General features: G+C 54.5%; 6 protein-coding genes across 6 annotated transcripts; 3 read left to right on the forward strand and 3 right to left on the reverse strand.

The window, feature by feature from the left end:
* Positions 1-1,602: 1,602 nt before the first annotated feature.
* Positions 1,603-4,639, forward strand: PG997_011234 (uncharacterized protein; the record flags this gene model as incomplete). Its single annotated transcript, XM_066815549.1, has 5 exons — positions 1,603-1,982; positions 2,040-2,421; positions 2,562-3,871; positions 3,924-4,012; positions 4,098-4,639. The coding sequence occupies 5 exons, from the start codon at positions 1,603-1,605 to the stop codon at positions 4,637-4,639; spliced, it is 2,703 nt and encodes a 900-aa protein (XP_066664839.1).
* Positions 4,640-6,837: 2,198 nt separating this feature from the next.
* Positions 6,838-7,867, reverse strand: PG997_011235 (uncharacterized protein; the record flags this gene model as incomplete). Its single annotated transcript, XM_066815550.1, has 3 exons — positions 6,838-7,245; positions 7,307-7,711; positions 7,787-7,867. Coding segments are annotated over 3 exons (894 nt in total), but the record flags the coding sequence as incomplete, so codon positions are not given.
* A 2,196-nt stretch (positions 7,868-10,063) lies between these two features.
* Positions 10,064-12,131, reverse strand: PG997_011236 (serine/threonine-protein kinase DBF20; the record flags this gene model as incomplete). Its single annotated transcript, XM_066815551.1, has 4 exons — positions 10,064-10,249; positions 10,308-10,416; positions 10,470-11,837; positions 11,884-12,131. The coding sequence occupies 4 exons, from the start codon at positions 12,129-12,131 to the stop codon at positions 10,064-10,066; spliced, it is 1,911 nt and encodes a 636-aa protein (XP_066664841.1).
* Positions 12,132-13,648: 1,517 nt separating this feature from the next.
* PG997_011237 (WW domain binding protein 11) lies at positions 13,649-14,555 on the forward strand (the record flags this gene model as incomplete). Its single annotated transcript, XM_066815552.1, has 2 exons — positions 13,649-13,721; positions 13,801-14,555. 2 exons carry the CDS (start codon positions 13,649-13,651, stop codon positions 14,553-14,555), a joined length of 828 nt encoding a protein of 275 aa, XP_066664842.1.
* A 698-nt stretch (positions 14,556-15,253) lies between these two features.
* On the forward strand, positions 15,254-16,910 carry PG997_011238 (uncharacterized protein; the record flags this gene model as incomplete). The annotated part of the gene is made up of 2 exons (XM_066815553.1): positions 15,254-15,845; positions 15,997-16,910. 2 exons carry the CDS (start codon positions 15,254-15,256, stop codon positions 16,908-16,910), a joined length of 1,506 nt encoding a protein of 501 aa, XP_066664843.1.
* Positions 16,911-17,209: 299 nt separating this feature from the next.
* On the reverse strand, positions 17,210-18,986 carry PG997_011239 (acetyl-coenzyme A transporter 1; the record flags this gene model as incomplete). Its single annotated transcript, XM_066815554.1, has 2 exons — positions 17,210-17,555; positions 17,617-18,986. 2 exons carry the CDS (start codon positions 18,984-18,986, stop codon positions 17,210-17,212), a joined length of 1,716 nt encoding a protein of 571 aa, XP_066664844.1.
* Positions 18,987-19,677: the final 691 nt, after the last annotated feature.

Here is a 19,677-nt window from a genome sequence, read left to right on the forward strand (position 1 = left end):
GCCAGTCATTCCTGGCCTGCCTGGCCTGCCTCAAGTGTAACTGTAACCGCACTTATTTATGAGCCAGCCATGCCAGCCGACATCGTCCCCCCACTAAGAGCAATAATTGCGCTGCAGACCGGATCCACCACCCACTGCCTACCTACATGTACTTTACACACCTGCTTGTACTTCGCTTCAGGCGTGAAGCAGAAGCCCGCCCGCCCTTGACCAACATGAACTCTCTCTGCGCTGCGCAGTTTGAGTCTGCGTCTGCGTCTGAGCTGGGGCGGTCTCTGAGTTTCCTAAGCTCTTGAGTCTTCCATGGAATACAGAGAGAGGCCGAGGGTTCCCCTCCTCCCCTCAGTTCGAGATCAGATTGGTCCGTCCGACCTTTGCAACAACCCTGGACAATTGAGCTTCTTACAGTTGAGGGATGGATGCGCCCACCACCCACCACCCACCACCCACATTGACCACTTGGTATCCTTGGCTTGACTTAACCAGAAGAACCCTCGCGCCTCGACCTCGTACCGGTACTCTGCATGGACATTTCCCATGTCAGTTCAGTGGGCATACCCCAGCATCTTTTTTCTACCTCCTCCTCCTCCTCCTCCCAGGCAAGCAACCAAGCAACCAAGCCAGCCAGCCAGCATACATGCTGCTACCTCATAGCGTGGCTCAAGGAAGGTCGCTCAATGTCCATGGTTCTACCTACGGCAACAACGTCGCCATACCTGCCATACATACGGCTTCCTCAAAGTGCTATAAGCCAGTAATAATAACCTAGTGGCTGTAGTGGGTGGATGGAAGTCTCTTCTTCCCATCCCATGCCATTGTCATTGTACTCCCTCTCCGCCCTCCACACACAACCAAACCACAGTAATTCTCTCGTTTCCCCTCCGATCCTCACAGAAGAGGCCTGGTTCTCCTCCCCAACCCTGCCCTGCCTGTGCCCTGCCTGTTCCTCTTTGGTCAGCCCAGCGCGTGAAGAGCAGTGGGACCCTATCCGTAAACATACATACACCCAAATCCGAGAGTCTCAGGGCATCCGATGCATATAGAGTCAGTCTACATTATGTAGAGAGCAATTACCCTGCTGTGGATTCAATCGGCCCTACAGCTAACGCCGCTTCTGCTCCCGTACCCTTACCGAGCCGGTGTTCCAGACTATCCCTCCCCCATCACTACGAGAGACCACAATTATTACTATTAGAGAACCAGAGCGTAGCAAACGGGGGAAGAGAGGGCACTTGCTTTTCTATACCTCCCTCACTACACACCTTAAGTACAGACTACACGACCCTACCCTACCAAAAAAGCAGTTTCTATTACATACTCGTTATCCAAATCGAGCGCCTGTCAACCGAACTCTGAGACGTGGGGATCTGAGATCTTATTGTGTTGTATTGTGCCAGCCAAGTATTACACAAACCTTCGGCGGCAGAATCGCACAAGACCTAAACAGCGTCACCGGTCTCGCATGAGACCACGGCGTTGACGTACGACCATGGCCGCCCTTGCGACGTCACCATTTTCTTCTTCCACCACAAGTCCTTCCAGAGTCATGGACCCCACGACGACAGAGCACGACTTCCGCTTCCCGCGCAGGCCCTGGACTCGATGTCCGCTGCGCTGGCCGACCATGAAGGGAACAACCAGCATGCGAACTTCACCGCCGCCGACGAGAACAGCCCCAGCGACTTGCGCATGCAAGAATTGAAACTGGGTCTCCATCCGTACGCCGGTGCGGGCGGCGACCACGGCGCGCACGGCATACTGGCTTCTTCCATTTTTCCCACCTGGAGGGATGGCATGGCTAGTCAGGATGGAGACCTCGAGCAGATGCAGCAGAGCGATCCCCTCGCGACCCAGATATGGCGCTTCTTCAAACAGACGAAGCAGAACCTGCCCTGCCAGGAGCGGATGGAAAATCTTACGTGGCGCATGATGCACGCTAAGTTGCGAAAGAAGAGGCAGGAGGAAGAGGCCGCGGCTAATAAGTATGTTTGCGAAATGATTGCGTGCTTTCCAGATGGATTGTCTAATCATTCCGTCAGGGCATCGACTCTTCAACCATCGGTGAACAATAATGTGGGGACTACGAGCAACAACGCTCCCAGCGGTATTGCTCAACTGAGGAAAACATCGGACCAAAACCTTCACCAAACCGAGCCGATGAATCTCGACGACTTCATATTCTCCGAGAATGTTGCGACGCCGGCAGGCTTGGCGGACACGCCGTCGCCAGAACTCTCTACAAAGCACTTGGAGGACAAGCCAGCACATGTTTCTGCCGCCGCGATTCCTATCAAATCTCGCAAGGTGGCTACGCAGCATTTCGTTCCGCAATCGGTGCCCGTACCACCGCACCAAAAACACCAGGACGAGTTCGGCTATGTCACCAGGCATGCTCGAAAAACGAGTGTCGATGAGCGACGGGTGAGTGTTCTTTATCTATCCGGGAGAGGACAAGATGGCGCGCATGATGGCACTGTCGAATCACAAGGGCTCGCTTCCCATGCCGATCATTCCTCTATCTCGACCCTGGTATTGGTGCAGATAACTAACCCTCCTTCCAGACTCGAAACCTCAAGCGTCCTGCCGACTTCTCCCCTCAAGTCCCTGCGGTCGAAAGCCACTCGGTCGCCAATGGATTAGATGCTGACTCCGATCTCCATGAATACTCACTAGATCAACCTCATTCTACCCGCATGGGTCAAATGTCCCACCCCAGCGTGCCCTTTCCGCTTGACACTTTTCCCATGGAGCATGACCCCATTATCACATCGGCAGGACCCTTCCAACAGAACTTCTCCTTTTCGCCGTCGACATCTCCCATGGTCACACATGGCTTCACCAACATGTTCAACCAACACCCCATGGGCCAGAGCTCGATGAACTCGCACAGCTTCTATTCACCTCCTGGTTCCGCCTTCCCTTCGACTGCAAGCACACCGCATCCTATGCCCGATAACGAAAACATGTTCTTCGGGTCGGTCGATGTTCGACACCAGAGAAATCAAGCCTTCCGTCATGGTCATGGCCATGGCCATGGCCACGGGCCATTTGGCAACGCGATGGGACAACAGTTCATGCACCAAGGAAACAACAACTCCATGTTCCATGCACCAAACACTACGGGTCCAGACACCGGAAATGTATTTGCGCCCTCGAACAACTTTGGGCATGTCGATCCTAGCCAGGTATTCCACTCAGACAACCAGGCGCGATCTCCTGGTGTCGGCTTAATGCAGGAAAACATGTTCTCTTTTGGGGCCGACTCCGATAATGAAGACGACGATGGCGGTGCGTTCCCTGACCGTAACATGGCATCACACCAAAGCTTTTCTCCCGGGATGGATGAGTCGGCCATGGACATCAGCCATTCCAATGCACTTGGGTGGGATGCCACTCTACCTGGCCAATTTAGCACACAAGCCGCGCGGTATCCAGGCGGACCGACCCGTAAACAGGTCACTATTGGGGGCGCCACCACCGATCTCTTCGACGCAAACGGTGAATGGGAGGGCCAGGGCAATCTATCACGATCGCATTCTCAGTCATTCAAACCTAACAATGGCAGAAACGGAAAGATACCCCGGAACGCTTCCACTCCGGGTGTGAACATGATGGGTCGCGGCAATGCTTTTGACAGACTAGCCCAGTCCAACCCCAATTCGCCTCCACCCGACGGGCCAGGCCATGCTTCGGGTTATTCCTCGGTTGCACCAAGCAGGCCGTCGTCCCCTTCTGCGTCTAAACAAGGCTCCACGACTAATCTTCAGGCCGCTGCCGCAAATTCAGGAGACGGCAATGCTCCTACCACTTGTACCAACTGCTTTACCCAGACCACCCCTCTTTGGCGGCGGAACCCCGAGGACAACCCTGTGTAACGCTTGCGGGTTGTTCCTGAAGCTACATGGTGTTGTTCGACCACTCAGCTTGAAGACGGATGTTATCAAGAAGCGAAACCGCGGCTCGGGTGCCAGCTTACCGGTCGGAGGTACTGCCACTCGGTCCAAGAAGGGCGGTGCGCCGGGCAACGCATCCGGACCAGCCTCGCGCAAGAATTCGACTTTGGGTATAACTACAACGAGCAAGCCTGCCCAAGCCAGTACGCCTCCCGCCACGGGCCAACCGTGCTGGCAGCGCCAACGAAGGCGAGAGTCCTGGCAGCGGCGGTGCTGGCTCTGGCGGTAACACTGCGGGAAGCACCCCTACCAGCTACGCAGGCTCTTCGAACGGAGCTGTTGGCGGGAAAGGTGTGGTGCCAATTGCCGCGGCTCCCCAAAAGAATACCCCAGGCCCCGGCGCTGCATCTTTGCCGCGAAGTGGGGGTACCACAAACACCTCAAAACGTCAACGCCGGGGCAGCAAGAGCATTGGACCCAGCGAATCCAGCGGCATGGACATCGACAGCCCCGAAAGCTCTAATGGTTCCAATGATGCAACCCAGTCCGTCGGGTCATCAAGCGGGTTCATGAGTGGTATGGGCAACCCAGGCAACCTTGGCCTGGCAAACGGCTTCGGCATGACGCAACGGCCGATGATGGGTCCAGGCATGGTGGGTATGTCTTCAGGACCTCAGAGCGGCATTATGAACCCTGGCGCCGGTACTGGCCCACAAGAATGGGAATGGCTCACTATGAGTCTGTAAGCAACCTCGCTTACGAGCTTCTGCAATGGCTTGCTACATGCTGCGTTGGACGTCTCGCTTGCCCTCTACATATTCCTGATCCGCGGCCGCTGGCTGAAACCTTATCACAAGATTGCACATGGCCTTCGGGATTTCTTGATGTCTTCTGGCTCTTCTGTTTATTTTTGATACCAAGTACCAGCTTGAGGGTCCGGGGTTTCATCATACCTCTCAAGCTGGGTTCCTTTCGCCGTTGTCCTTCGGGGCGTACTTAGTGAAGCCCGCACTTCCTGGGAAGTCAGTGGCGCTCTACTTGATGAACATCAGAAGCTTATGATGTATACTTGCACAATATACGTGCTCAGAGCATATATCCATCCTGGGTGGTTTCCCGGTATACACTTTATGCAATACAGGTTGGGTATACCAAAGACGTGCCGTGGAACATTTTCGCTTCCGTTACATGTTAAATTTCGCTGGAAGATATTTCTTGATGATTTGGCTTGGGTGGGGATATGCCCATGATGGATCACAATCGTTTCTTGCTTGCTGGCCTTGGAAGAAAGGAACATGGTGGACGAGACAGCTGCGACCGTCCATACGTATTCGATTCGCCTTGCGAAAGCGTTCGCAGGGTTCGGCACGGATAGAGAATTTCTGGGAGAACTTGATACCATTTTGATTTTGATTGTTTTATGGGAGACGGGCTCTGTTTTTCTAGAGATGGAGTCTTGCTGGCTATATCTTCTTCTTCCTCTCTTTCTCCTGCTTTGGGCGGAGATTGGTGACATCCCAAGTCGATTTACCTGACACACATGCATAGTTACGGGGCTGACTGCTGCTGCTGCCAATGTATGCCTGTCCTTTCTGCATGCTCTTTCCGTTGCAGGGGTCGAGGGGAAAGAGGGGGAGGGGGCCTTCTTAAGGGAGGGCAAATACAGCTATTTCTCCTTGAAAGCGACTGGCGCTGGTGGGATCTGTTTTCTTTACTTTTATGCCGACTAGAGAGGGGTGGTGTATGTGGGTGCGTGGCTCGCTCGGGGTTGGGTCGGGTTGGTCATGATGATGAATGACAAATGATACAAGCTACGCCGCGTTCATTGCTTGCTGCGACGTTTTCCGCGATAGTTACCTATATTTTACCTCCCAACGAATACATACACTCAAACCGCACATGCATGTCTTTGGCTCTATTCATCAGGGGCTTGGTTTTATTTGGTGGGCGATTTCTGTGATGAAGGCAGGAAGTAGGGGGCGTAGTTATAGTTTAGGAAGAATGTCTTGGGAAGGCCGGGATCCATGCGCAGGTAAGGTGTTGATGATGTCTCAGGGACACGAACGGGAAGTGTTCGTTCGCTGGCAACCAACCCCTTTTCCCCTGGCCCCCAAGCTCCCACCTGCTTACCACCGGTCTCAGGAAAAGTCTCGTTATGATTGTATGGGAGCAACTACGAATTCACCAGCCTTTGACCAATCGGTCCTTCAGGGGCCCGTGAAGTGAAAGTAATCTTACAGTGCAGTAGGACCATCAGTACACCCTGTCACGGCGCTGCAACCAGTGCTCTAACCAACCGAGCCAGCCCGACCCCAAAGGACGACGTTGTCAAGTCAACGTCTTGACTGTCTACTAGAGCTTATCACCACCCCTTACACACCCACCGCCTCGATAATCTCAAGCTTCTATTCAAAGCTTCACGAATCAATATGTATGGTGTAGCGTGGTCGGGATTTTGCTCAAGTCGCTTCTGCCCAGGATGTCATATATATCCGACGAAAGTTTAGCGTAGATCATCATAAAGGTGAATAGATTATGCAGGAGACTCGTGAACTAGTATACAATATTCGTGCAAAATTATCTCTTATGCTCTCGTAACATACTTGCCAAGGCGATAGAAAAGAAACGAACTCTGAAGTTGCAACATGTCCATCTATCGTCCCCATTATGTACAATTTCTTTCAGCCTATTCTGGTTCCTCCACAAAAGCAATCTTCAAATGCTTGCATGACTGGTTCGAAAAGGATGGCAGATGTAACAGTAGTAGAAAAACGTATTGCAACAGTATTGGAGGGTGGATAAGGCAAGATCGTTGCATGCGTAATATTTCCAAACGAAATCAGAAGATGTTTCAAAAGGAGTCGTCAGGGTCAAGGGAGCTTGTTCGGTCCAGACTTGAACCTTTTGAGAGCGAGAAACAGTCCCAAGAGAACTGCTCTTACAACATGCCGGCAATGACAATGACCGCGCCGAGCGCGATGCCCATCATGCCCGTGACCATGCTGCCCTCCGAGCCACCGACAGGCGAACCACCAATGCGCGCAGCGCCGTTCCCGTTGGCGGAACCCGTCGACGTAGCGAGGCCGATGGTGGTGGAAGTGGTCAGGTCGCCGCTGATGGCGGCGGCGACGGTGGCCAGGCCCGTGAAGGTGGTGAGGGCGTCGTTGTTGTTGCCGTCCTTGGTCGTGATGGTGACGGTGCTGATCTCGGTGGTGCCCCATTTCCAGCCGTTGCCCCAGCCGACCCAGCCGTTGAAGCCGCCGTGCGCGTTCCAGCCGCAGCCGGGGCCCGCGAACCAGGGCGAGCCGTCGCTCATGCAGCCCGTCACCGTCACGACGCCGCCGGTCCAGGTCTTGGACCCGGAGTACGCGCTCGCCCACTCGGACCACTGGGGTTGTTGCTGCCCCAGTTACCGGCGCCACCGCCGTTCTGACCGTTGCCGTTGCCGAAGTTGCCGTTGCCGCCGTTGGGGCCGAAGTTGTGCGAACCGCCGTTGGGGCCGTTGTTGTTGTTGTTGGGGCCCCAGCCGCCGGGGGGCGCCCCAGGTCACGGGGCCGCCGGGCAGGGTGACGGTGTGGACGCCCGTGGAGCCGGCGGCGGTGCACTCGGCCCACTGCGAGCAGAGCGAGGAGCTCAGCTTGGCGTAGCTGCTGACGGCGGTGGGCGTGGCCTTGCAGCCGGAGGCCAGGCAGGACGAGATCTGGTTGCCCTTGTTTGCGTTGCAGTAGTCGGACTGCGCCGGCCAGTAAGGGGGCGCTGTTGCCCGAGGCGGAGCTGGCCGAGGTGGCGGCGGCGTAGGCGGAGGAAAGGCAGGTGTGCTAGTGGATGTCAAGGTCAGTTTCGGCGTATCTTATCACGAAGAGTCATTGATGGATGACGTGGTAGATACTTACAGCACACTCAGGAGCTCCGTTCCACCATTGTGCTGAGGCGGCAGAAGGTGCCAATACCGCGACCACAGTAGAAGTCTTCATGTTTGCGGTTATTCGAAGTTGGATCGTTTGCTTGGTGTATTGTAGTTAGGTTGAATTTGTTAGAGCAGACACTTGATAGTGTGTGTTGTTGTTGTTGTGAGTGTTGATATAGGATAACGGAGATAGAAGCAGGGTGGTTGGGGGAAGACGAGACAAATACTTATATGACTTCTCACTTCCCTCTTTTTGATCCGAGATCGATGCACAAGACCCCCGGCATGTGTCAGATCGTGTGGGTACAAGGATTACGCGGAAAAGGAGCCAAAAGAAAACGAGAAAAGTAAGGCTCAAGCCTCCTCCTCCATCCCACTACATCGAAGCTGGACGTCATCATCGGCATCATCAACTATGGTCACTCGATTCCTTCCTCCCCCGGGAGGGAGTAAGCGCCGTGTGAAAGCTGAATAGTTGCGGCTAGGACGGGACACGTAAGTTGCTTGTCCATCAAGGCGGCGGCGGGAGGAAGCAGCGCCACCTGTCCATAGGGTTTTCCCTCCCTCTGTGTCAATAAATAAACAGAGAAAGAAGAAGCCTGCATGACGCTATCCCGGCGGGAGAAGGCCGCAACCAAGGTAGACAAGATTTTGCTAAGTATAGGACAAGCTCCCCTAGGGCTGCTAGCACCAAGGGACAGGGAAAAAGAGAGCTGTGTGTCTCTCTCCCCCTCTCTCTTTCTCTTGGTGTGGAAGCTGGAAGGATCTTCTTTCCGCGAGCCGCGCGTCGTCTTATACATCATAGAAGCACTGCGGAGGGCGGTGGAAAGCTTGTACTACGCGATTTCTTCTGCATCATGCAAGAAAGTTGTGTGTGTGTGAGTATGCAAGATCGGGAGGCGTCAATGCCAATGCGCCGACGAGGTCGTCAGTTTTGGGCCAAGGCTCTGTACCACCTACCTACTGGCTATACAACTCAAGGGGGTAAAGCAAGATCCATTTAGCCCAATGAACTGACGAGAAGGGGGGATGTCGGTGTGTCGGCATTTGGACGACGACGACGACGACAGAGCAAAGCCCCTTCCTGCCCTTGGCTACGTGGCAACGGTGTTCCACTGCATACTTGCTCAGTCAGGCGGGCGGGCTGTATGCAGCAAAGGTCATGGCTGCCTGTCGTCCGCAAGTCAATTCAGCAGAGGAAAAAAAATTCGTATCGCGTTCTCCCAGAGGTCTGGATAGAGTTATGGGAGTGGCTCGGCGTAAGCTTTGGCCGCCCCTTCCAGGGGAATCCTCCTTGCCTCCCCAAGGTTGGGGTAGTCCGGAGAGGTGGGTCCAGGGTAGCAGGTACGGGTAGCAGGTACACAGGACCAAGAGGCGGACGATGCACCGGTCCCGAGAAGCAAAGAAAGAGACAATACCGACAAGACTTATTGGAGTAGATGCAGATCTCTTGGGCCGATTGGCGGCTGTCTCTGTCTAGTGTCTTGGGCATCATCAATCTGTGTCATCCGCTGGGAGCCTTCGGTGGAGGATAGTATAAGTCTCGGGCTTGAGCGTTTTCGAAACACAAGATCGTCAAGTGGTCAATTGGCATGGCAAAGTAGAAGAGCCTGATGGTGCTGATGACGACGACGACCAGCTGGCGCCATGTCGATAGAAAAACGCACCTACTGTCTCGCGTGACACACGAGCTTCAAGAAAACCACCGGATGAAAGGATTAAATAGACGACAAACATAATGGAGAATAACCACCATCCCGGGCATATTTTGCATTTACGGTGAAAATAGAAGTTAAGGGGCCAAGGGCGGTATGAAAATCGTATTTTATTACAGAACTATTATACATGACGGTCCAGTAGTACGACCTTTGTGCTCTCCTGACCCTTCCCAGGTCTGCCTGGCCGGCTCCGTGCCTTCATTATCCTGCTTGGTCCAACACACTCGCAGTACTGAATCGAAGAAGGCTTGCTTTGCCAATGCCCCTTGTTTAGGCCCCCTGTAACCCATAACTCCGGTAGCTGGGACTCAAGACCCCAAAAGCTTGACCCCCTTGCAAGACTGGCGACAATAAGAGAAGAACTCAAAGCACGGCCTCACTGCCCAAAAATACATCTCGTCTCAATTCATCATGACGTCCAGACGTGCGTGGAAAAACTCTGCCAGCTTTTGCCACGCTTCCACGCCACACTCAGAACCAGGCCACCTCGTATGCGCTGCGCCAACATTCTACCGCCTTATGAACTTAGAAAACGGATGCCGACCCTACAGCATCGTCCCGAACGTCCCATCCGTCTGGATGGGTTTCCGTGGGCTACCACTCTCGTCGGTTTTGCGGTGGCGGAAGGTAAACCCAACGAAGAGAGACTTGGCCATGTCTTCTTCCCGGTCCGCCATGGTCTCAAGAGCCTGTTGTTTTTCATGGACCTCCTTGTACTTGGCCATGTCAGCCTCGTTGGAGAAGTCATCAAAGTAGCCGGCGTCCGTTTCCGGAGTCCAGCTCGGGTACGAACGGCGCCTTGGTCTGTCTCAGCATGACCCAATCCACTTCACTAAAGTATTGATGCTCGCAGATATCCTTGATGTTGGAGAAGCGCTTGGATCGGGAGTTGATACACCTAGCAATCATTAGTCAGCCGTCCAACTCAAATTTCCATCATGGGGGCCTTACGTTGTAATGAAATTCCACGTCCTGTTGCTGAGGAAATAGTTCGGATCCTCCCAGACGGGTCGTTTGAGCACCTCCTTCCAGTGCTTGAGGTTGCGCCAGGTTTCGTCCGCCGTGGAGCCAGCAAAGGGCGGGAAGCCGGTCAGAGCCTCGAAAAGCATACATCCCAAACTCCAATAATCAACCGTGTAGTCGTATTCCTCGCCGCGCAACACCTCGGGGGCCATGTAGTCAGGAGATCCTACTATAGACTTCGCGTAGTTGACGTCTTTCTCCCGCATCGACCGGTAACCATCTCGGCGCTCAGCAATGGTTCGCTGGTCCATTGGCTTGCCAAAGGGCACACTGGTCGCCGAAGCCTTCTCGAGCTTGACACGCATAGATTCGATCTTGGCAGGTGCCAACATGCCCGCAGCCAGTCCAAAGTCGGTCAGTTTGACATGACCGGTAGAATCCACCAGGAAGTTTTCGGGCTTCAAATCTCGATGAATGTACCCAAGCTGGTGCAGAGCATCGACCGAACAGAACATCTCGGCGATGTAGAAGCGGGCGTGACGGTTGGACAGCACGCCCGTATTGTTGAGCAGCGTTCTGAAATCCCCACCTGGCACGTATTCCATCGCAAGATAGATACTCTTGTCATCTTGGAAAGAGTACAACAGGCGGACTAGCCACTCACTCTTGGCCGTCGTGAGAATGTCTCGCTCAGTCAGGACGTGGCGGACCTCGTCCAACTTGAAGAGCAAACGCTTGCTCATGACCTTCAACGCGCACACCTCCTTTGTGTCCTTCTTCTGCGCGAGGTAAACTTGACCGTAGCCACCTTGGCCGACTTGGGTGAGGATTTGGAAATCGCCCTGTCGAAGACGAACCCGACGCTTTCGCAAGTTCGCTCGCTCTCTGCCCTTGTACTTGGTCCACAGCTGTTTATAAGTATCATCGTCGGTTTCCGGCGGCGGCGGCACTTCCTCCTTGAAAGCAGTGAAACGACTTTGGCGCGAGCCAACGTAGGTGAGCAAATCGAAATAGTAGTCGAGGAAGTACAGCTGAGTGACATTGACCATCCGGCGCACATTTGGCTTCTTGAGGATTTCGAGCTCTTCGGGTGTTAGTCCACGAGAGGTGTTAAACTTCTTGTTACTCGCGGGCGTGTTAGATCGGCCCTCTTTTTCACGAGCCCCATAGATCTCGTGGCGGGAGATGGCGGCTTGGTTGTGGGTGTAAGTCAACGCCTCCGAGGCCGCCGGTGCGGCCCTTGGGATACGGGAAGGAGGCGTGTTCTCTTGCTCCTGCCTCTTCAGCGGGCTTCCCGGGGAGTTGGTCTGCTTGTGGATGATGCTTTCGTCAACTACAGAGCCATTGCTGAAGTAGCTGTCGTCTGCGGGTAGCAGATTGCTCCTGACGGGCGATAGAGGACTGGGTCCAGTCTGTGGTCGCAACTTGAGGGGGGCTATCGAGACCATTGTTGGCGCCGATTTTCATGGCATTGTCGAAGGCAGATGGGAGGTCATTTTGGCCCGGCGGGACAGTCTTCTTGCTGGGACTACCCTGGGGAGTCGAGACTGGCGTGATCCAGCTGGTGGTTTGCACCGGAGTGTCAGGCCGGTCTGATCTGGGGTCTTTGGAGACTTGGCCCGGAAACATGCTGGAGATGAAGCTCGCCATGACGTTCTGCCAACAACAACGTCAAGCAGATGTGGTGGGGAAGGTTTGCAGACAGCAGGGTTGGCTCGGCCGCTTTGCAGCTTGCTGCCCAAGGAGGCTGATGTAACGCTTGCAAAGGCGCGTCAGAAGAGGAGGGGAACGTATGCAGACGATTGAATAGGGACACGTAAATATCTGGGACAGGAAGAGGTGCCAGTCCAAGATCAAGCCAGTCGCAAGACGCAGATGTATGTAGAAGGGAGGGGAGGAGGGGGAGAAGTAAGTGCAAGGAGCGGGAGAGCGACCAAGGGATCTAATGTGTATCCACGATCTTAATCCCCGGGATGATGATGCGACCTGAACTACGGACGTATTGATATGGGCGACTAAACCTATGTCAGTTTGGTGGTGGGTTGTTGTATGGATTGGTACCCGATCAGATGGATTTCGGATTGCGATTATTTGGCGGGGAATCCAAACAACATTGGCAGTGCTGCAGGCAGGGGGGCTTGTCGTCCGGGTAGCCAGCCAAAAGAAAAGACAGACACAGCGCTGTACATGTACAAGAAATTGCGCCGTCGTGTAGCCCGAGCAGCACGTACCTGCAGCTGTGCTGACTTCTTGTTGTTCAGGGCTGTACTGGGCAGTACTGGGCAGTGTACCCCGGTCAAGCTAGAGTAAAGGTTGGCAGGTTGGCAGGTAGCAGCAGAGTAACACCGGCCGAAGTCTCTGTTTTGGTTGGCAGGGCCGGCAGGTCGCATTCACGTCGGGATGGTTGATTGCAAACTTGTTTTCTCAATAGAAGCCGGTGTTCTTTTTGTTTTTGTCGCGATGCGCCCATGTGATGTTGATGTTGATGTGTGTGTGTGTGTGTATGCAGCATACTGTAGGTATGTAGGTAGGTATGTACATACATGCATCCATCCATACTCGCAGTCGTACCTCAAATAAACTAGTCAACTCTACTCCACAGTTGAATAAACAGTGTAACTATTCCACCGATCCAACCAGCAATACAGCTAGAGAAAAATGGAATAATATGCCGTTTTACTATGACAACTAGCTCTGATTTTATTTCTTATTTTCTTCTTCGTTTTCTTTTTGTCGCGATGCGCCTATTTGTTGTTGATGTGTGTGTGTAGGTATGCTTCAAACTGTATGTAGGTATGTAGGTATGTACATGCATGCATCCATACAAACGAATGTAAACAAATGCAATGCAATCATGCGCTGCTGCCCGCACTGCCCCTCCATCCAGTCTGACCAAACTGTACCACGTTGTGGCACCTTTCCGAAACTCTAGCTTGCGCAATGGGCTGCAAGGCTGGCGGATCATTCCATTCATTAGCCATAGCTCCAGCTCGTGCCTGCGATTGGCATCCAAATCGGCACGCTTGCTTTTTTCTTCTGCCCTTACACTGCATTTGACCTGCCACTTTAATCTACTCGAAACGCGCTTCTTCCTGAATGAGGCCGACCTCGATCATCAACGCGAACTCAATTCTATCCGCTGCCCTTTGCGAATCCCACTGCCCACCATGCCCAAGGAGCGCAATTTCAATCCCGTCCAGGCCCAGCGCAAAGCTGACAAGGCGAAAGAGGTTAAGAAAGGTTCGCACTTATGCACTGACTGCAACTTGACCCGCGTCGCATGCACCACGATGCTGACTACATCTCTCACATACTCTAGGCAAACAGGAGGCCACTGCGCGCAGGAACGAGAAGCTCGCGAAACGCAATCCCGAACGTTTACAAAAACAGGTTGACGACCTCAAGCAGATCACCGCCAGCGGAAGGAAGCTCACCAAGCATGAGGAGTCTGTGCTCGAGAGCCTCGAGGCCGACTTGAAGGCGGTCAAGAAGGCACGCGAGGCCCTCGGCGACAAGGCCCCAACCTTTGGTCGCGGCGGTCCTCGCGATGGGCAAGGCCACGGTGGTGTGCTCGGCAAGCGGAGGCGCGACTTCGACGAGGCCTCGAGCAGCGACAGCGACGTGCCGGATGACGTCAAGAGCATACCGATGCCACGCGACACACCGCCTCCTATTCCGAAAGAAATTATGGACCAGTGGTATGCTAAGCGCCGGGCCAAGCGGACGAACCCGAACGAAACTCCCCTCGGAGGCGACAAAGAGCGGCGCGCCCCAGGACAGACACAGACACAGGCGCAGGCAACTCCAACTCCGCCAGTAGAAGTCAAGGCTGTCTATGAAGCCAAACCAGTCATTCGCGACCTCAGAAAGGAGGCCGTCAGTGCCTTCATGCCCACAGCGGTGCGCATGAAGATCGACAAAGGAAAGGGGCAGGGTGGTTTGCTCGAACCGGAAGAGGCCGATCGGCTCGAGGCTGAAGGCTATCTCAAGGTGGCAGCTGATCCGGGTAGCACCAACAAACCAAACCCTCTGACTGCCACCGTCGAAGATGTGGAAGACGATGATGACCAATGAATATGATAGCTAAGTTACTCCGACTTTCTATCATGGACTGACGAACCCCTAAATTACCACAACCCATGTCTCTAACAGACACGCTTGAACAAAGTATGGCACCACCGGTAATCCGCCATGTTTGACACCAACCGGTGGACTTTATCAGATAAGATAGACTCGCATGTGTTTCCGAAACTGAACTGTCTGTAGGAGACTCGGCTGCTCCCCGGCTTCCTTCCCGAGGGGCACACCATGCTTACCATCCTTGGAGTCCTGGAGGGGAAAGTCGCTGTTGGTCGTCCGCTTAAATGCCCCGAAGTAGATTTCCCACCATCCACCATCCACCATCAAGTGCTTTATGGTGGTGGGGGTGAAAAGGGCGCGCCCCAATGGATTTAGCGCTTCTTCTCTTCTCCACGTCTCCGGTCACGGCTTCGAGTTCTTCCCCAGCTTTTGGGGGACCATGTTGGGTCTGTCGCCACCCGTCGAGACCGAGACCGAAACTGAAGCCGATGTTTGTCATCACCATCGTCATTCACACCCCTAGACATAGCCCCGTCTCGTAGGTTATGTAATTAGGTTAACTCGTATATACCCTTAAAAGCACTCATAATCTCTCATGCCGCTGCCGCAAGTGGCTGTTACTATAACGTCCCTCATGTGCTGAGTTTGACTCTTGGCCCCTGTGCTTGTGAACTCAACGCTTTCCCGGGATGATGGATTTCGAGAAGCAGTCGGCAGCAATGAGCCCCCAGGAGGAGCCGCAGGCCGATCTGCACCGGCTGCCTAGTCTAGAAAGGGGGTATAGTATCAACAATAACCCAAACCCACAGCTGTTCGTCGTGCAGGAAAGCGGGCCGCCGCCACCACGTGCGCAGCAGACCCAGCAGCAAGCAACGGGCCACGCTAGAGATGGGAAGTCGGAAGAGCCGGGGGGAGAGGAGGATACCGTCGGTACCGACGCCGACGCCGAGTACGGCAGCCGCCCCAGGACGCTCCTGGGCGAGGAAACGTACCCCGAGGGCGGCCTGGCGGCCTGGCTCGTCGTCTTTGGGTGCTGGTGCGGCCTGTTCGCCGCCGCGGGCATCATGAACTCCATCGCGACGTTCCAGACCTACGTCGCCATCCACCAGCTGTCCGGCCACGACGAGGGCACCATCGGCTGGATCTTCTCGGTGTATACGTTCCTTGTCTTCTTCTGCGGTATCTATATCGGTCCCATCTTCGATAAGTATGGGCCCCGGTGGCTCGTTCTCGTGGGGGGTATTGGGCTGGTGTTGGGGATTATGCTTACTAGCATTTGCACAGGTAAGTTTGTGTGAAATATTCTGCTTGCTTATCGTGCTTCTTCGTGATCCCCAAATCTTTTCCGAGTGTTTTTGTATATTTGGTTTGGTTTGTTGTTGTGTCCAAACTCAAGTTACACACGCTGAGACTAAAGGGGTAAAAATCTCCATAGAATACTGGCACTTCCTCCTAGCCTTCGGCTTCCTGAGCGGCATCTCCACCTCCCTCCTCTTCACCCCCTGCTTCACGGCCGTCGGCCACTTCTTCCGCGCCCGCCGCGGCATGGCGACCGGCCTCGCCAGCACGGGCGGCGGCTTCGGCGGCGTTGTCTTCCCCCTGATGCTGCAGTCCCTCTTCGACCGCGTCGGCTGGGCCTGGGCCCTGCGCAGCCTGGGCTTCCTGTGCATGGTCCTCGTCGTCCTCTGCAACTGCTTCATCCGCCGCCGCCTGCCCGCCGCGGCCGGCGCGAGCGCGCACCCGGACTTCCGCATCTTCTGGGACCGGGCCTTCTTCTTCACGACGCTCGGCGTCTTCCTCTTGGAGCTCGGCCTCTTCATCCCGCTCGCCTACGTCTCGAGCTACAGCCTCGCGCAGGGCTTCGGCGAGCACTTCGCCTTCGGCGTCGTCCTGCCCGTCCTGAACGCGGCCTCCATCTTCGGGCGCGCCCTCCCCGGCTACTGGGCCGACAAGATCGGGCCCTTCAACTCCAACATGCTGTCCGTGGCCCTGACCATCGTGGCCTGCCTGGCCGTCTGGCTGCCCGCGGGCGCGACCGTGGCCGGGGTCCTGGTCTTTGCGATCCTGTTCGGCTTCGCCACCGGCAACAACATCAGCATCACCCCCGTCTGCGTCGGCCGCCTGTGCCACACCCAGCACTACGGCCGCTACTACGCGACGTGCTACACCATCGTCAGCGTCGCCACCCTCATCGGCATCCCCATCGCGGGCAACATTGTCGCGGCGACGCCGGGCGGCCGGTACTGGGGCCTGATTGTCTTCACCGGGTTGACGCAGGCGCTGAGTCTGCTGTCCTTCATGGTCGCCAAGGGAGTTAGCGTCGGGTGGAAGCCCTGGGTCATCTTTTGAGCGAGCTCTAAGTGTACGAGTATGCCCATCAACTCGGCACTGCAAATAGGATGTCGACTAGACCAAATAATGTCTTGAATAGCTTAGTAGGTGACATAATATATATACTTTCCAAATTCGCTATGATGGGTGTCCAAATGTGCGCAGCAGGTATGAAATTTTATAATAGAGGGAACACAGCCATAATTATGTATAGTGGACACCCAAGAGTCACGATTACATAGAATATATGATATAGTTTCTACCAGATAGCCCATTTATCGGTTTATGTGTATAAAGGTCCTCCCCGACAAATACTTCTATCGGGCAGATGGGGCAGTCGACAGACGCCATGCTCGCAAAGGCAAGCTCTGAAGGTGCAAGACCTTGGGTCGAATGTACATAACAAAGGTCGCCACGCCAACAAGGACACAGATAATGTTGACAATGTAGTATCCGTCACGGAGCATCTCGCAAGAGCCGCCGCCGCCCACGCACAGTTCCTTCTCGGCCTGCATAGCGCAAGTGAAGGGCGCTGTCACCAGGGGAGCCTTGAGAAGAGAGGCATCGACCTTGGTGGTAGGCGGGTGACAAGTAGCCACGGTGAAGTAGTCAACCAGCTTAAGGACGAAGAATTTAGGGAATGTTCCACCAAGGTTAGAGACGCTATAGATATAATGTTAGCAAAATGGCCGTGTCATTGAAAGATTTTCAGCGTTTTACTTACGTAGCGAGAAGGGTCATGTATGTGCCTCCAATCACGGGATCAGCCACTCTGGCATGGAAAGCCGAGATGGCAACAAACATGACTGTGTTGGTAAAGGTAGAGAAGACGTGCTCGCCAATGACCAACAGCATGTAGCCAAAGGTCACACCGCCCGCAGGGAAAATGCTAACGGTGAACTGCGCAAGCACAGCCGCGGCCAAGCGTCCCATGAATCCCCAGCACCAGAGTCGCATTGGTGTGTACTCCTGAGACCACTTGCCAGCGTAGTAGCCCAAGCCAATCTCGAAGGGGAAATCGATGAGGACCGTCAATGCCATGTTCTCCTTGCCGAAACCCTTGTCCAAAAGTTTGAGGTTAGTGACTCCATCGTTGGCTTGGAATCCAATCTTGGCGATCAAGTGGACAATAATGATGGTCTGGATGTTGCGCAGCTTCAGCACGCCCCACATGATCTTGTAGACATCCCAGATACCATCCTCGTTCTTCGTCTTCTCCTCCTTCTTGAGCAGAGCCAGGCCGATTGTGACGGCAATGTACGCCCAGCCCCAGAAGGTCAGGTATCCGCCAAGCGTCATCATGCCTTGGTCGCTAGGCACGGATCGGAACCATCGGTTGGCGAAATCGGGTGAGTTAAACGCCAAGAAGACAGTGTACGACAAGAAGTGGCCCGCCGTAAGGCCAACTGTCTGTGCCGTAGAGGCATAGGAGACGTTGCCAGGGGTCAACAGAGTAAGGGCCCAGCCATCGACGGCAATATCCTGAGTCGCACACATAAAGACGAGGAAGAACCACCAGCCAGTGAAGTTCCAGACAGTCGGCCCACCGGCTTTACCAGTGGTAAGCATCCAGCCCTCCACAACGGAGCCCAGCACTAACATGCCGAACCCAGACAGCAGTTGAATGGGCAAGATCCAACTCTTTCTCCTTCCAAACCGCGGGCTCCACACGGCATCCACGATAGGACTCCATAGCAGTTTTAACGAGTAGGGGTACCCAGCCAGACTGAAAATACCGATCTCTCCGTACGACAGGTGCTCCTTCAGGAGGAAGGGCACCGATCCATGCGCCAATCCCATTGGGATACCCTGCAAGAAGTAGAGCAGAACCAGCAACAAGAAGTTCCTCTGGTCTGTCTTGGGGAGCTCGAAGAAGCCATGGTTGTTCATGGTAGGGGTTTTGGGGACGGGTTCGTCCAGGGAGAATTCGCTTCGCGCCATGAGGTTTTCCGTCACCTGCGCCGAGTCTTGCTTCGGCGCATTCTTCCGTCTGTTTTCCATGTTGCCGCCGTCTGTGTTCCCGTTTTCACGGCCGCTGGTCGTGACGATCAGCTCGGGCTTTGATGATTTCGAGCTTCGCGTTTTGACACCCATAGGGACTTCGTTTCTGGTGCGACCAGTCTCGGGCTTGCGCGGCACGAATGCTGAAAAGACTATACGGGAGAGACTCGGGAGGCGGAATCGAAGTTGACACAGGTAGGTATGTAGTCGCGGGGGTAATGTGGTATATTCTATTGGGGCGAGAGAGAGAGCAACAGAGAAGTGGAGTCGACAAGGAGTCGAGGGTTTCTACGCGATATCGATTGCACCGAGGGGAATGCGCATCCAAGTGGATATCAACGACTGCCTAGAGCAGTGCCCAGTGTTTCTGGTATCTCGAGAGTCGCGGGCCTGCAAATGACTCAACGGCGTTGGTCAGCAAGTAATGTGTCTGTATCGAGCAACCGTGGCCTTTCCGCGGTGCAGAGCTTGTAGGCGCAAGTTAGTGGCAAAGGTAGCAAGTAGTTGGGTCGAAGAACAAAGTAGTTTGTAAGTAACGAGTCGAATAAACAAGGCGACTTAGAGAGTGAGGGTGCAGAATGCAGAAGGCAGAAAAGGAAGAGAGAAAATGAGGAGGAGCTTCGATGTCCGGGTCTACAGGCCCTTCTTCCTGAACGTCGGGTCGCCACGACCAGGTCAGAAAGAAACGAACCTGAGGGAGAGGACAACATTCACGATTCAGCGGGGGGCCCATTGGTTGGAACCGAGCCCAATCAGTTCCTCGTTTTCCATTGACGGCGCTAGC

Source organism: Apiospora hydei (genome assembly GCF_038363865.1).
Source record: "Apiospora hydei strain CBS 114990 chromosome Unknown utg000008l_segment0_segment0, whole genome shotgun sequence".
Taxonomy (NCBI): domain Eukaryota; kingdom Fungi; phylum Ascomycota; class Sordariomycetes; order Amphisphaeriales; family Apiosporaceae; genus Apiospora; species Apiospora hydei.